The sequence below is a fragment of the Dermacentor albipictus genome, chromosome 1 (genome assembly GCF_038994185.2).
Source record: "Dermacentor albipictus isolate Rhodes 1998 colony chromosome 1, USDA_Dalb.pri_finalv2, whole genome shotgun sequence".
In the NCBI taxonomy this organism is placed as follows: domain Eukaryota; kingdom Metazoa; phylum Arthropoda; class Arachnida; order Ixodida; family Ixodidae; genus Dermacentor; species Dermacentor albipictus.
Window position 1 is genome coordinate 313,592,696 of NC_091821.1, and position 15,958 is coordinate 313,608,653.

Sequence of the window (15,958 nt, forward strand, 5' to 3'; positions counted from 1 at the left end):
AAGTAAGGCACACCAAGAAAAATTTCGGAAAGAAACTTTATGTTATGCACCAGAAAACACAGCACATGTTATTCTAAAGAGCAAGAGACTGAACCAAAGTATATGTAGGCATGGTACCGAAACTCCCATAGAAGCCTATGCGTCCTGCAATGGCAGCATGTGGATAAAGCCCCTCAATGATTAAAAGTAACGCCATCTCCGCCACCCTCCCCACTACACACTTGTTTCTCCTCACGCTATCTTGCCCCTCGATGGTGGCCCCCTCTAATCCGATGAATCAATGAATCACATCTGAATAGAACAATGTCATCGGCAAACCGAAGGTTGCTGAGGTATTCGCCGTCGATCCTTACTCCCAAACCTCCCCAGTTTAATAGCTTGAATACTTCTTCCAAGCACGTTGTGAATAGCATTGGAGAGATTGTGTCGCCTTGTCTGGCCCCTTTCTTTATCAAGGTAGTATTCCTACTTTTCTTGTGCAGAATAAAGGTGGCTGTGGAATCTCTGCAGATATTTTCCAGAATATTTATGTAAGCGGTCTCTACTCCTTGAATACGCAATGCCTCTATGACTGCTGGTATCTCTACAGAATCAAATGCTTTTTCGTAATCTATGAAAGCCATATAGAGAGGCTTATTGTACGCTGTGGATTTCTTGATAACCTGATTAATGACACGGATGTGATCCATTGTACAGTATCCCTTCCTGAAACCCGCCTGTTCGCTTGGTTGACTAAAGTCCAGTATTGCCCTTATTCTATTGGAGATTATTTTGGTAAATATTTTATATATTACTGGGAGTAAGCTAAGCTAATGGACCTATAATATTTCAGTTCTTTAACGTCTCCCTTTTTGTGGATTAGTATAACGTTTGCATTCCCTCCAGTTTTTTGGGACCCTTGCAGTTGATAGACACTTTGTATAGAGATTATGTCTCCCCCATCTTTGATTAAACAGACTATTATTCCATCTTTTCCTACCACTTTTCCCCGTTTCATGTCTTGTAAGGCCCTTCTGACCTCATCTCTAGTTATAGGAGGAGTTCCCGTATCCTGTTCATTACTTTTTCGAATTCTCCTTTGTATTTGAGTTCTCCTGAGTCCTCTGGGTACGGTACAGGTCAGTATAGAATTCTTCCGCTGCTTTTATTATACCTTCAAGATTGCTGATGATATTACCCTGCTTATCTTTCACTGCATACATCTTGGTTTGTCCTATGCCAAGTTTCCTTCTCACTGATTTCAGGCTGCGTCCATTTTTTACGGCTTCTTCAGTCTATCTCACATTATAATTTCGAATATCCCTTATTTTCACCATGTTGATTAGTTTTGACAGCTCTGCGAATTCAATCTTATCTCTTGAGTTGGACACATTCATTCTTTATCGTTTCATTATTAGGTCCTTTGTTACTTGGGAGAGCTTGCCTACTGGTTGCCTTGGTGCCTTGCCTCCCACTTTAACAGCAGCCTCTGAAGCCAGCCTCGTTACAGTTTCATTCATTACCTCTATGTCATCATCATCATCTCTCTGTTCTAAGCCTGCATATTTGTTTGCAAGCACCAGACTAAATTTGTCTGCTTTTACCCTTACTGCCTCTCAGTTGACCTGTTTCTTCTTGACAAATTGTACTCTTTCTCTCTCGAAATTGAGTTGAATCTTAGCCCTCGGTAACTTATAATCACTGCACTTTACCTTACCTATCACTTCTACATCCTGCACTATGCTGGGATTGGCAGAAAGTATGATATGAATTTAATTTCTTGTTTCACCATTAGGGCTTATCCAGATCTACTTTCTGTTGCTACGTTTCCTGAAAAAGGTGTTCATTATTCTCAGCTTATTTCTTTCTACGAATTATATCAGCATCTCTCCTCTAGCGTTTCTAGAATCAACACCGTAGTTGCCAATTGCCTGTTCACCTGCCTGCTTTTTCCCTACTTTTGCTTTGAAGTCACCCATTACTACTGTATACCGAGTTTTTACTTTTCTCATCGCTGACTCAACAGCTTCATAAAGCTGATCTACTTCCTCATCATCGTGACTGGATGTTGGAGCCTAGGCTTGTACTACCTTTAATCTATGCCTCTTATGAAGCTTGATTATGACTGCTGCTACCCTCTCATTAGTGCTGTAGAATTCGTCGATGTTGCCAGTTATGTCCTTATGGATTAGCAATCCTACCTCGTATTGCTTCTTATCAGGGAGACCTCTATAGCAGAAGACATGGCCGTTGTTTAGCAATGTATAAGCCTCACCAGTTCTTCTAATCTCACTAAGGCCGATAATATCCCAAACAACGTCTGATAGTTCCTCAAAGAGTCCTGCTAAGCTCGCCTCACTCGACAGAATTTGGCTGTTAAAGGTTGACAGGGTTAGTTTCCATTGGCGGCCTGTCCGGATCCAGAGATTCTTAGCACCCTCTACTGCGTTACAGGTCTGACCGCCGCCTTGGTCAGGTGCTCCGCAGCTTCTGAGGACTGAGGGCTGTGGTTTAATTGTAGATTTCATCAGGGACGTTGTGGCTGAACACTACACCAGGGAGGCCAATTCCTGTTGTGGTGAGGGAGCGTCTTTGTTCAAGCTTAGTGGGCCTTCCTAATTTGGTTGTACAGTAAAACCTAGTTAAACCGTACCCACTTAAACAGTTGTTTTGTTTTAAAAGTAGTAAAGTCAAATCCCCGACTCAGTGGCCATTAATCATAATGTGTTTTGTATCCGCATAAACCGTACCAGCTTAATGCGTACATATCGCTTAACATGCAATGTTTCCACTTTTCGTCGCACAAACATGGCAATGCGTCATCTCCATCGGGTGGCCCGGCAGAACAACAAGTCTCAGAAATCAGCACAACGGCCTCCAAGTGCCCTGTGCGTTTGTGCATTAAGCCACATCAACATCATTTTGGCGCCATGCTATATGCCGTTCCAGAGAGCGTTGTGCTCTCTATCCATGCTCTCACAAGCAATTCAAGGGCCTGCCTACCTGCCTGGCCAGCTGGCTGGCCTTGTGCTGGACACGCTTGTCGCTGGATGCCTGCAGCCCAACACAGTGCAGTGAATCAACCAGGGCAGCTAATACGGCATGTGAGGTCTCTGTGCGAAGCAGTGCGGCAAGGTCCTCAAGTGCTGCTGCAGGTTCGGGGGCACCCTGCCGACACACCAGCTGGCCCAGCACCGAGGACAGCTTGGCACGAGCTGCTGTCTCCTTCTCGTTGGAGAAGTGCCCCAGCAAAGACTTGTACACATTCTGCACCTCTTCTGACTGCAGCAACAAAGGGCTATTTTACAGCAATTACACATTCCTAATTGTCCTGAATATGTCTTAACTGACATGGAATACAAGCCTGGGTTGGCCTAGGGTCATCATTATCAGTGTACATTTTGGCAGGCTGCATAGCCTTCCTTAAATAAAAAAAGAAAAGAACTGCAGTGCTTCGGCAAGGAAATTAAACCATATGCACACAGGCTCACATCGATATATCTAGAGCCTGCTAGAGAAACATTGATTTGGAGAGCAGTGTACCTTTACACATTAACATTTAATCACCACTGAGTCATCAGTGGTGATTACTCAATGTCCTTTACTCAATGCATGTGATTTACAATGTACACATTGTGTAACTGCTAGGCATTGCTAAATGCAAGAAGCACACTCATATGAGCTATTCCTAAATATATCGTTTGCTAAGCATGTTCATGAATGGCACTCGAAGTGAGCACGTAAAGGACCCCGAGTTTTTGCTGTCCATGACTCGCTATACAAGCACAAATTCCGATTCCTCCCATGACCTCCACTGCTTTAAGCCACAAGCTGCTTTCATTCGAACAGCCTCCTCTACACAGAGTAAGTTATTCAGGATAATCCAGAGGGAACACTCCATATCTCTGCCTTTTCCCTTAGTTCAAGCAAGGACAAAGGGAAGAGATGGTGACACACGTAGCTTTGGCTTTCCCTGGCTTTTTCATTGAGATAGCAATTATATGGACACGACAAGTTCATTTCTGCCACTGTGAGGCTCTGTATAAAGTCCAAGGGAGAAAAATTGTCACTGCACGCCGTATGTGCAAGTGAAAGCATGCAAGGGTGAGCCGGCGATCATGGCTCAATGTCACACATGAAAGGGAGGAAGGCGGGGAGAATGCGCGCTGTCTCATGTTGTGCGTGAGGCTCTAAGGGGCACGTTCTACCCCGGGAGGCCCGTGTGGCTGCATGCACCCGCCCAGGCCACTGTATATTGAAAGCCATCTGCAACGGGGACAGAGTCTGCTGTGCACTGTGTTTTCGCAGCTTAGCTCACGATGATGCAAGAGGCAGCACGAAGGTCAATTCGTTTGCTGCTGCTACCACGCTTCTTCACTTCAGCATTCTGACAGTGAGTTTCTGCGGTCATCGAGTAAGATGTGTTCATGTTTGCTTGCGTGTGCATGACACCCTGCTTGTTAATTTAGTTAGTATGCCTATGCTTACAAGTTCATATGGCAAGTTTATATATAAAACTACTATTCTTACTTCATATAGCTGTCCACTAATTTGCTATCACAATCTATGCTTCGCCTTTCGGGCAAAACTGTGGCTTTTTATTGACATGAACATTGCATTATTATATAGGGTCAACATTCCACCCTCAACACATTTACACATCAATCTCCCCATAGTTCCATTTCTTCTTCTGATAGTACAATTGGTGGCTTTGGCACATAATATTCACTGAGCCTAGCTATCATTTTCACCTCCGTGATTTCTCCGATGAAATATGTTTTTTTCCAATAATACTAGTTTCATATAAATCTGGTTGACAACTTCCCACTTTGCAATAAATATATAGAAGCTACCACTCATTTTGCCGAAGATGCTGCAATGCTCTCCAAGATGAATGTTTCTGCATCTGCCTGTTTGGCCCACACAGGCACAGATACATAACAGGACATGATAAATGACATGCTCTTCACAACCCAAAAAACATGTTTTCGTGAATGTTGTCACAACCAGTGGAACAAGAAAACCTGGTGAGGCAGCACAGCCCCTGCAGCTTATTGGGCACGAAACATACCACCTTCACGTCAAAGTGCAGCACTGCTTTTAAAACGAAACTTTTGTTGCCTATTCCGCCCACTTTGCGGGTGCTGGGACCTGGACTTCTAAGAACACACAAACACATTGCCGACTGTCATATGGCCCGCAACCAATTCCACCCCTACCGGTGCGCTACCTACAACATAAGTGCTTGTGTTACCTTCTTTCTATCTGTCTTCATCTTGCTTCACTGTCTCGCACTTCAGAAGCCAGGCAACCTCAACTAGCCCAACATTACAGGCTGCTCTCCTACTTGTCTTGTGGAACCCAGGGCAACCAGAGTAATGAAAAAAAAAAATAAGAAACAGAGAAGTGAAAAAGTCATAAAGAGAAGTGTAAACCGAACCAAGGCAAACCAAGCAGCTGAGTGTGGAGGTCAGCTACGACACTCCCTAGACACAACTGAGATATGTCCATCTTCTCGTTCAAAGTCCAGAATCTTCGTCGTCAAGCCATTGAAGCTGATCATGCGATACCCAAAATCGACATCCTCACACTGTCGGGGACTTGGAAGTGTGGATCTCTAGTCCACTGCTGGTTTAAAGAAGTGTGAGTGTGCTAGGTATGTTGGCATGGCAATTTACAAGGATGACGCTGCCACATGTCATACAGTAAACCTGGTAAAGTTGTTGCTACCACCAAACAAGAGGTCAATTGCATGCTCACTGACAGCCTGGGCAACATGTAAATTTTATTTTGGCCACCCCACGATCAGTCCACTAGCAATGCACTTTGTCCTGCACTTTCTTTAGTTCAGTCAACCATAAAAGCTTGCGGACCATGGGATCTCGAAAAGCGTTAAATTTCTGAGCAGCCTGTAAATGTAGCCAGTAAAACCGAACACCACTATGTTTCTCACATACACTAGCAGCACCTGGAAATATAAACACCAGGATCCTTTGTGAGGCTGCCGAGATTTTAAGCTTTTTCTGATTCCTTGGTCCATAAAATTTTGTGGGCCATGATCACTGGCTACATCAAAAACTACAACAAAACACTGCCACTGGTCTTCAAAGGAGACTTTAACATTGACCTACAAAAACTGGTGGTTACCAACATTCAATGGAGATCTTTCTGGCATTCTCTTTTAATTTTTCTTTGAAGTCGTGAGAAATGCAGTGAATATATGGGATCATTGTAACTTTTTCTTTCTTTTTTTTCGTGGTCACAGGTGAAGCCAGTGTGATGTTTCTCACATTTACTTTTTGAAAGGACTTTAACAAGTATATGGTCAGGATATCTTGCATCCACTAGTTGCCTCCGTTTTGTAAGCAAAGGAACAGCAGTGACATGCAAACAAGGCTCTTGCAGAGCATTCGTGAAAAATATTTAAATGGCTCTTTTTATAACTTTTGATTGTGCTTGTAGCAGCATCAGCGTCAAGGAAGATGAGGAGAATGGCGGCTGGCTAGAGACAGGCCATTGCCTAGGAGCAAAGAGTGTGCGTGGCTGAAGAATGACTGTCGCCTAGGGCATTCTGCTCAGTAAAAAATACGCTCCTGTTTATTGTGGCTCATTGTCATCACTGATTCTGCCCGCCACGTGCTCAGTGAAATGACAGCAAGGGCTTGTTGGCACTTGGCTCGTACCTACAGCATGTCGGGTCATCATGAAGAAAGAATCTGATATCTAAAAAGCTAATACTTCCATGGTCAGGCATCTAATGTGTTACTTTGGATGGGGCTCAGCTTGTCTTGACATTAGTTAGTATGTTGGCAGTTTCAGATTCAAAGGAAACAAAACGGCAGTCAAGTAATAATGAATATTCATCAATGTATAGAAAAACCATAGTTGCATATGACTAGTCAAGGCAAGAAATTTCTTTGTCAAGTTGAGCTAAGAGAAAGTGACTAAGAACTAGTGCTAAACATTATTGAATCAACACAACTTGCTTTTTCAGGCAACACCTGCTATCCCACTCTATAAAAGGTGTCAAAAGGTGAAGGCTGTCAAAAATTTCAGCACTCCGGAAATAGACAGAGACACAATACAAACATATTAAAAACATTTATCTCAAGAAAAGATTCTAATGAAGAAAAATGAACCACAAAGTAAACTCCCACACCCTGAACTCTACACACACACATGAAAACTTCCCAAATATTGTATATTTTGGAATATTTATATACAGGGTGTTTCAGCTAACTTGAGCCAAGTATTTAAAAACATAGGGGCTACACGTGCTGAATTGCCACAGCATTGTTCTGAGCCATATGGAGCACGTCATGATACTTCTTCCAATATGCCAAGCTAGCACATTAACAAACATTGCTTAATTAACTTTTAAATTATTTGCTCTAGTGAAAGATCTTCAGCAAAAAAGTTGTAGTGCTTGTTCAGAAACATCGGATTATTTAATCTATGCAAAGATAACTGCGCTGTTTGATTTTTTTCCAGTCTTTCTATAAAGTGCACGATATTAAAAGAATAACACATGGCTGCCGGCTAATGCGCCACGCTTTTAGTACCCTCAATTGTAAGTTGAACAAATTTGCAAAGGCTGCTCCATGCACAGAGATTGATTGAATGGGCTGTCGGTGACTGCGATGGACCGGAGGCAGCATGGCTTTTATCTATCTTTCATCACACCGTCAGCCTCGCCCCTTCTATTGCCTTTCTTCATTGGACCAAAAAGAAAAGAAAAAAAAAAAGAGAAAGCCTGCACTGCGTCAAATGCTGCCTCCGGTCCCATATCGCATTCGCACGTGGCAGCTGATTTTTTGTTGAAGAGTTTTTCTTAACGTGGTACGCCCCTTATGTCACTAACGTCCATCGCAGTTACCATCTCTGTGTGGGGAGTAGCCTTTGCTGATTCGTTCAACTTACATTTGAGGGCACTAAAAGCGCAACGCATTAGCCAGCAGTCACGTGGTATTTTTAAAATTTCGTGCACTTTAAAGAAGGGCTGGAAAAAAAACAGGGCAGTTATCTTTGCATAGACGAAATAATTTGATGTCTCTGAACAAGCGCTACAACTTTTGTATTGAAGATCTTTTGCTAGAGTTCATACTTAAAAAGTTAATTAAGCAATTCTGTGTTTATTACTCACCTTGGCGGATTAAAAAAAGAATATCATGACATGCTCCATATGGTATGGTATGGTAAAACTTTAATAATTAAAGTCCTGCAGATCGTGAGCCTTCACGAAGCGGGCCGCTCCCACGTGGGAACCGGAAGGCCGAGCCTCTCAGCTGCATTGTGGGCCTGCTGGACAGCCCAGAGTTGGTCAGCCAGAAGAGGACTGCGGAGAACCGCCTCCCATCTGGCCGAGCTGTTAGCGATGATAGAGCGTGACCGGGCACACCACCAGAGCATACGGTCTAACGTGGCCATATCTCCACAATCGTGGCAAGTAGCGTTGGTGCAAGTATCCGGATAAATCTTATTTAAGAGCGATGGATTCGGATAGGTATTCGTTTGTAGTAGACGGAGCGTTAATGCTTGAGCTCTATTGAGGCGCGGATGAGGAACAAAGTAGGTTCTACGGCTGAGATAGTAGTGTTTAGTAATCTCGTTGTAGGTGGAGGGCGTGTCCCTGTTCTCTGGGGATTCGGCTTCCGATTGGTCGAGGGTAGCGCGATGGGCAAGTTCACGTGCAGCCCCGTGAGCCGACTCGTTGAGGTCGGGAGGAGCACCCTTTATCTGACCCTGATGTGCCGGAAACCAATAAATGAAGTGGTGCGTGATTGCCTTGCCCCCAATAAGTCTGAGGGCCTGTTTGGAAATGGCGCCTTTTTCAAATGCTCTGACTGCAGATCTTGAATAACTATAGATGGCATCCCGTGAGCTAACCAGCAGGGCTAGTGCAATAGCCATTTGCTCAGCTATTTCGGAGTCCCTTGTCCGAACCGAGGCAGCATTGGTGATTCCTTGCCGACCATCAACAGTGACGATGGTGAACGCCCGACGTCCCTTACAAGAAGCAGCATCCACAAAGTTGACCTGTCGCTGATCACTGTGTATTTGCCTAAGGAGGTTGGCCGCCCTTGCCCTCCTTCTACCGCGATTATGATCGGGGTGCACGTTCCTAGGTATTGGTGCGACCGTAGTGTTCTCAAGAATCAGCGGAGGAACGTCAGAGAACTCCTCTGCTACTCTATCGGGGTGATATCCGAGGTCCTGCAAGATGGATCTCCCTGCCTTCGTTGTTGTGAGGCGAGTTAGCTGTCCGCGCTCCTGGGCCTCTGCAATCTCTTCAAGAGTGTTATGAATGCCAAGGTGCATTAAGCGTTCTGTACAAGTGTATACGGGTAACCCGAGAACCCGTTTGGTAATCTTCCTAAGCTGTGCATTCAATTTATCCCGCTCTGCCCATTTCCATCGATGCATGGCTGCCACGTATCTAAAGTGGCACAGAACGAAGGCATGCATTAGTCGAATGAGGTTATCCTTCTTGAGTCCATGATGCCGATTTGATACTCTCCGAACTAAACGAACAGCACTTTCAGTTTTAGCAATTAGATTGCATATGGCTCAGAACAATACTGTGGCAATTTGACACGCCTAGCGCCTATGTTTTTTTGTTGTTGTTTAAATACTTGGCCCAAGTTAAGTGAAACACCCTGTGTAATAGAATGGTAACCAAGAGATGGACTGTAACAGGATATTAGTTACTGCTCTTGACAAAAAGCTGAGCAAGAAGCAGGGCCTCCAATTCATTGAGGATGAAAGGAAGCACATCCATTTCGTGCTTTGCCGGTCACTCACAACATAGGCTAAGCAGTTCTAAAACACCTTCATTCATAACACTGGCTATGCTCGTGAAGCCAAGGCAGCAAACCTGTTCATGCATTCTTTGACACATGCCAATAACCCAGAATGTCGCTATGAATAGTGTGTAGAGAATGTGCTAGTTGCCCTATATAATGGCACAAGGCACACATAATTAGAAAACACTTGCAGATTGGCTCCTTGGGCAACGTCGATCACTATTCGACGTTCGCTCCCGTTTTTACCTTGTTCTCGTTTTGCTCATCGTTTCGAAACCCATAAGTGCGGATGGAGGGCTCTGTTGACCGGCGTTCCCGCAGCGCCGCTTGGGCAGCGCATCACGCCAATAGGTACGCCGCCGTAATGCGCTGCACCACTCGCGGCTACTGCTTTACGTTACAGGAAACCTTCAGAAGGCGCGTCCCAACTTCAACCAGTTTTTGCATTCGCAACTTGAACCAGTTCTGATCTCAGCTGAGCTACGACTGGAAATAACTTTTATAAACCATTCTGAATGGAAGCAGCTGGGTAGTTTCATTCTGGCAACGAATACGGCGTGCATCATTTCCAAACGCGCATTCGGCATATTCAAAAAACAAGACGCGCGATCTTCGAGCAGCCGTTTTATGGCGAATTCGCCCAATTGCATCGGCGCGCACCGGTGCGATTCGCCGAACTTGTCATTACACTTGCCGGTGTGAGCACAAAATGTTACTGCGACGCGAAGCCAGTTATTACAGAAACGTACAGTACGTGTACTGCAACCAGTCGCGTGAGCTTTGGTGGTTGTAGTACCTGTGTCGGCAGGCACTCCGATAACTGAATCAGCATCATGATCACATCCGACGAGCTGCCTGACTGCAGAACTTCGGCGACATCAACAGTCCTTTGGGGTGCCGGCTTCTTGGATATGCATAACTTTTTCAGTGGTTTAGGCGGCTCCTCCTGGACACAAGTGAAAAGACCATGTCAAGCAAAACATGGACTTCCGTCTGAAACCCACACAATGAGCTTACTTGCAGAACTTGACTAAACTCGGCTAATGCTCGTTTCTTCAATACGGCGGCCATGGTCTCTGGTTTTCACGCAGTTTTCATGTCATAACTTCACGGCCACGCTCGCAACTGCAACCATCACAACAGAGGTAACGTCATATCTCTAGCCAGGTATAGCCTTTAGGAGTCTCTATGCCTACATCCATTGAGGCTCTATGCATCACATTATAGAGTTTCTCACTACATAGTGAGGAACTCTATGTACCTATGTGTAGATTTTTGCAAAGAGTTTCTCACTACATTACAGAGAAAGGTTTTAGAATCAAAGGAGCGGCAGCAACGCTGTTTGAAAGTTGTCCTTGTCCTAACGACAATAGTAAATGTATGAAATTCCATAAATTGTAACAAACTTTAACGAATGTTTGAGAATGTGGGGCCGCCGCAGCTGCTTACTGACGAGCTCGAATAAGCATACACGCAAAAATTACGCCAGAACATTTGCCAAAATAAAGAGGGCGATGTAGCGTGCTGTCCTCTTGCGTCAAATATAAAAACTGCACAAGGGAACGAGGGTAACGTATTTTTAGGATGCAACTGAGGGCGAGAGTTCAAATCCGTCATTTAAAGCGAGGTTTGCCGGCAAGTGAATGCCTACCACTTGATACAAAATGGAAATAACCGACAACAATTTGAGCACGCTCGCCTCATACCTCCAGCAAACGCTTCAGGTGGACGTGACGACCCGTCGTAATGCGGAGAAATTTCTTGAGACGATAGAGGTGAACCAAAATTACCCTGTTTTGTTGCTGCACCTCGTGGACAAAGCTGACATCGACATGGTGATTCGTGTGGCCGGTGCGATTGCGTTCAAGAATTATGTGAAGCGTCATTGGGCGGTTCCCGAAGACGGCGCTGACCGAGTGCACCCTAGCGACCGCAGTGCCGTCAAAGAGATGATCGTGGGCCTTATGCTGCGCAGCCCTGAGCAGCTGCAGAAACAGCTCAGCGACGCCGTCAGCATCATCGGCCGTGAAGACTTCCCAGCTCGTTGGCCGAACCTGCTGCCCGAAATGATTACCCATTTCCAGAGCGGCGAATTCCACATCATTAATGGGGTGCTGCGAACTGCGCATTCTCTCTTCAAGCGCTACCGCTACGAGTTCAAGTCGCAGGAGTTATGGACCGAAATCAAGCACGTCTTGGACAACTTTGCAAAACCGTTTACAGACCTGTTCGTGGCTACCATGGAGCTGGCCAAGACTCATGCCAACAACCCGACTGCGCTCAAGGTCATATTTAGTTCTTTGGTGCTCATAGCGAAAGTATTCTACAGCCTTAACTATCAAGACCTGCCAGAGATATTTGAGGACAACATGAACATCTGGATGTCACATTTCCTCACTTTGCTGACTGCTGACAACAAGGTGCTGCAGACTGATGAAGATGAAGAGGCAGGACTGCTGGAACAGCTGAAGTCCCAAATCTGTGACAATGTTGGTCTCTATGCCCAGAAATATGACGAAGAGTTCCAGACGTATTTGCCTGGCTTTGTAACCGCCGTTTGGCACCTTCTGACGACGACCGGACCGCAGGCCAAGTATGACATTCTCGTTAGCAATGCCATCCACTTTCTTTCAGCTGTTGCAGAGAGGCCCCACTACAAGCAGCTATTTGAAGATGCTAATGTTCTCGGCTCAATTTGCGAGAAAGTTATCATACCAAACATGGAGTTCCGCACAAGTGATGAAGAATTGTTTGAAGATAATCCAGAAGAGTATGTCCGCAAGGACATTGAAGGGTCTGACATCGACACGCGGCGTCGTGCTGCCTGCGACTTAGTTCGTGCACTGTCAAAGCACTTTGAACAGAAGATCACTGAGACATTCTCCCAGTACATTACAGCCATGCTGCAACTTTTTGCTAAAGAACCAGCACGAAACTGGAAGAACAAAGATGTTGCTATCTACCTTGTCACCTCAATGGCTGTCAAGGCACAAACTGCAAAACTGGGTACCACACAGACGAGCTCACTTGTCAATGTGGTTGACTTCTACCAGGAATTTATTGCCCCAGACCTTCACAATGAGAACCTTACTGAGTTTCCAGTACTGAAAGCTGATGCAATCAAGTACCTAATGGTGTTCCGGAACCAGCTGCCTAAGCATATGATTCTTCAAAGTCTGCCCCATGTGGTCCGCTTGTTTCTTGCACCGAGTTATGTGGTTCACACTTATGCTGCTAGTGCTGTTGACAAGTTCTTCACCATGAAAGATCCGCATGGGAAGGCCGTGATTGTTGCCGCTGACATAGGGCATATCTCAGAACAGCTATTGAAAAACCTTTTCCAGTCTTTTGCTCATCCAGGCTCTGCTGAGAATGAATACATAATGAAAGCAGTGATGCGCACATTCTCCCTTCTGCAGGAGAGTGTACTGCCTTACCTCAGTCAGCTGCTTCCAATGCTTACGGCCAAACTCGTGCAGGCTAGCAAAAATCCCTCGAAACCCCATTTCAACCACTTCCTCTTTGAGACACTCAGCTTGTCCATAAGGATTGCCTGTGGAAAAGACCCATCGGCAGTGACAGGCTTTGAGAGCAGCCTGTTTCCTGTGTTCCAGGATATTCTTCAGCAAGATGTGCAGGAATTTGTCCCCTATGTTTTTCAGCTGCTCTCTCTCATGCTGGAATGCCACAGTTCACCTGTGCCTGATCCATACATGGCACTATTTCCCTGCTTGCTTGCTCCAGTGCTTTGGGAACGGCCAGGAAACATCCACCCACTGGTTCGTTTGCTGCAGGCGTTCGTTGAGCGGGGTGCTGCACAAATTCTGGCTGCTGATCGTCTGATGGGTGTACTGGGTGTCTTCCAGAAGCTTATTGCATCCAAGACCAATGATCATGAAGGATTCTACATTGTGCAGAGCATCCTTGAGCACATGAGCTCAGATGCCGTGGGCCAGTACATAAAGCAAATTTTCCTGCTGCTCTTCCAGCGTCTGCAAAGCTCTAAGACAACGAAATTTGTGCGAGGTCTGCTTGTCTTCTTTAGCTTGTATGTGTACCGGTATGGCGCACCTGCCCTCATCTCCACTGTGGACAGTATCCAAGCTAAGATGTTTGGCATGGTTCTTGAGAGGCTCGTCATCAGTGATGTCCAGAAAGTCACAGGCCAGTTGGAACGAAAAATTTGTGCTGTAGGCATCACCAAGCTCCTTACAGAGGCCCCTGCCCTCATTGATGGGGAATACTCACACTTTTGGGGCCCCCTGCTACAGGCACTGATTGACCTCTTTGAACTGCCTGAAGATGACAGCGTGCCAGACGATGAACACTTTGTCGAGATTGAGGACACTCCTGGCTACCAAACAGCTTACTCGCAACTGATCTTTGCAGGCAAGAAGGAGCATGACCCATTCAAGGGAAGTATCCCTGATGCACGGTTGCATCTTGTGCAGAGCCTGCAGAAACTTTCAGCCGCCTGTCCTGGCCGCTTGGCACCTCTCATCAACACTTCACTGCAGCCAGCAGCCAACAACTTTCTGCAGCGCTACTTTCAGATGGCCAATGTGCAGCTCCTGTGAGCATTGGCCTTCCTTTTATGTGTGTGGCTTCTGTACAAGAATTGAAGGTTAGCTATGTCAACTGGAATGTGACCTGCTTAGCACTGACTGCAGCTTAGCAGAGTTTGCCAAAGTGCTCACAGCCCTGATGCAAAATATGTGAAGCCCAATTTCCACTTGTGAATGTACGTAACACCATGTACTTCATTGGGCTGGACTGTTGTTAATAATGTAAGAACCTTACATCTTTTTTGTTTCTGTATGAAATAGAAAGTGTCCAAACATTTTTGTTTAGTTTGTGCTTAATTGGTAAATGAAACACAGGCCACATTGCAAAATATACTTATGAAAATTATAAGTTTTCATTAATAAAAATGAGAATTTGATGACAGAATGCGGAGAACAATGCGGTCTTCCAAGTAATGTAGCCCATAGCTGAAAGCTATGTGTCTTGCCAGACGTAAATTAACCAGTTTTGTGGTAGACTAAAAGGAAAACACAGACCTGCAGGCAATATGAAGTATCTCTGAGTTGTCTCCCATTTTGTGACTGTTGCAGGTCAGCAAATGAGTGTAGTGAGAAGTGCCTAGAAATGGCTATGCTCTGGGCAAAAGAACAAATACTATTGAAAGAAAGTGTGCAGCAAGAAAATTTTTTATTCTGCACAACAGTTACCCAATCCTTTCATTCTTGGAGCGAGTGCCACAACTGCATATTTGGTGCCATTAAATGCCATGAGGGCAATGCTTATGGCAAGTTTCATATTTAAATTTGTAAAATAAGCTGTTTAGGAAGGCTAACAATTGCATTAAAAAGTATGAGTGCATATTTTAAACAGACATTGCTTTTTTTGCTTGTGCATGCTTCTGTGTGTAGAATAATGCTGATTGCATGTGTACTTTTGAGGATGTCTGAATGAAAATTTCAGCTTAGTGGCTTCCAATGTGTGAAAAAAATTACTTCTTTCAATGGTTGCACATTAGTTCAGTCATCTAAACATGCTTATAAACGAATATCTGTAATAAGAATGAATTTGGTGGTGCACCAACTCTTTAGAAATTGGTGCTGACAGACATCTCTTTACCGAAAACGTACAGTGCGTGCCACTGCGCGTGGTCGCCACAATGGAGTCTCCCGAACTGGCTTCTTGCGTGAAAGGTAGGCAAAACGCTGAGAGCAAACTATGCGAAATATGTTCTTGTAGTGTCTGCATAACCAAATAGCCAGCATAGCGATCGCACGGGTTCGCAGCAACCGACTGCGCGTCTGCGTGGGCGTTTTCGCACCATGCTGTGAGCTTTAGGCCGCAGAATTACCATTTGACAGCACACAAGCAACCATTGTTGCGTGGACACTATCAGAGGTGTTCAAAAATAATTTCGCTATAGCGACCTAGACGCCTACAGCAACTGTGTGTGTTTATGCATACAGTGCGTATGCATAAACATGCATACGCACTGTATGCATGTTTATTGGTCTTCTCAGCATGCGATTTCCCGTTGCTTCTTTTTCGTAATCCAGTGTTTTAACGGTTAATTCATAACACAAACATGACCATATGCCACGTCTTTCTTTAATGTGCTTCTTACTGCTCCCTTTCCATTCCAGTGACCTCGCCAG

General features: G+C 45.0%; 2 protein-coding genes across 2 annotated transcripts in view; one reads left to right on the forward strand and one right to left on the reverse strand.

Moving 5' to 3' along the window:
- Positions 1-10,947, reverse strand: part of IntS4 (integrator complex subunit 4) — an 85,204-nt gene extending 74,257 nt beyond the window's left edge. Inside the window, exons 1-3 of the mRNA XM_065435525.2 lie at positions 10,800-10,947; positions 10,579-10,728; positions 2,983-3,261 (exon numbers count right to left, since the gene is read on the reverse strand). Of these exons, the coding sequence (XP_065291597.1) occupies positions 2,983-3,261; positions 10,579-10,728; positions 10,800-10,853 (483 nt within the window). The 5' untranslated portion in view covers positions 10,854-10,947. The remainder of the gene's footprint in view (positions 1-2,982; positions 3,262-10,578; positions 10,729-10,799) is intronic.
- A 396-nt stretch (positions 10,948-11,343) lies between these two features.
- Cse1 (chromosome segregation 1) lies at positions 11,344-14,624 on the forward strand. Its single transcript, XM_065435512.2, has one exon. It carries the CDS (start codon positions 11,447-11,449, stop codon positions 14,357-14,359), a length of 2,913 nt encoding a protein of 970 aa, XP_065291584.1. The 5' UTR covers positions 11,344-11,446; the 3' UTR covers positions 14,360-14,624.
- Positions 14,625-15,958: the final 1,334 nt, after the last annotated feature.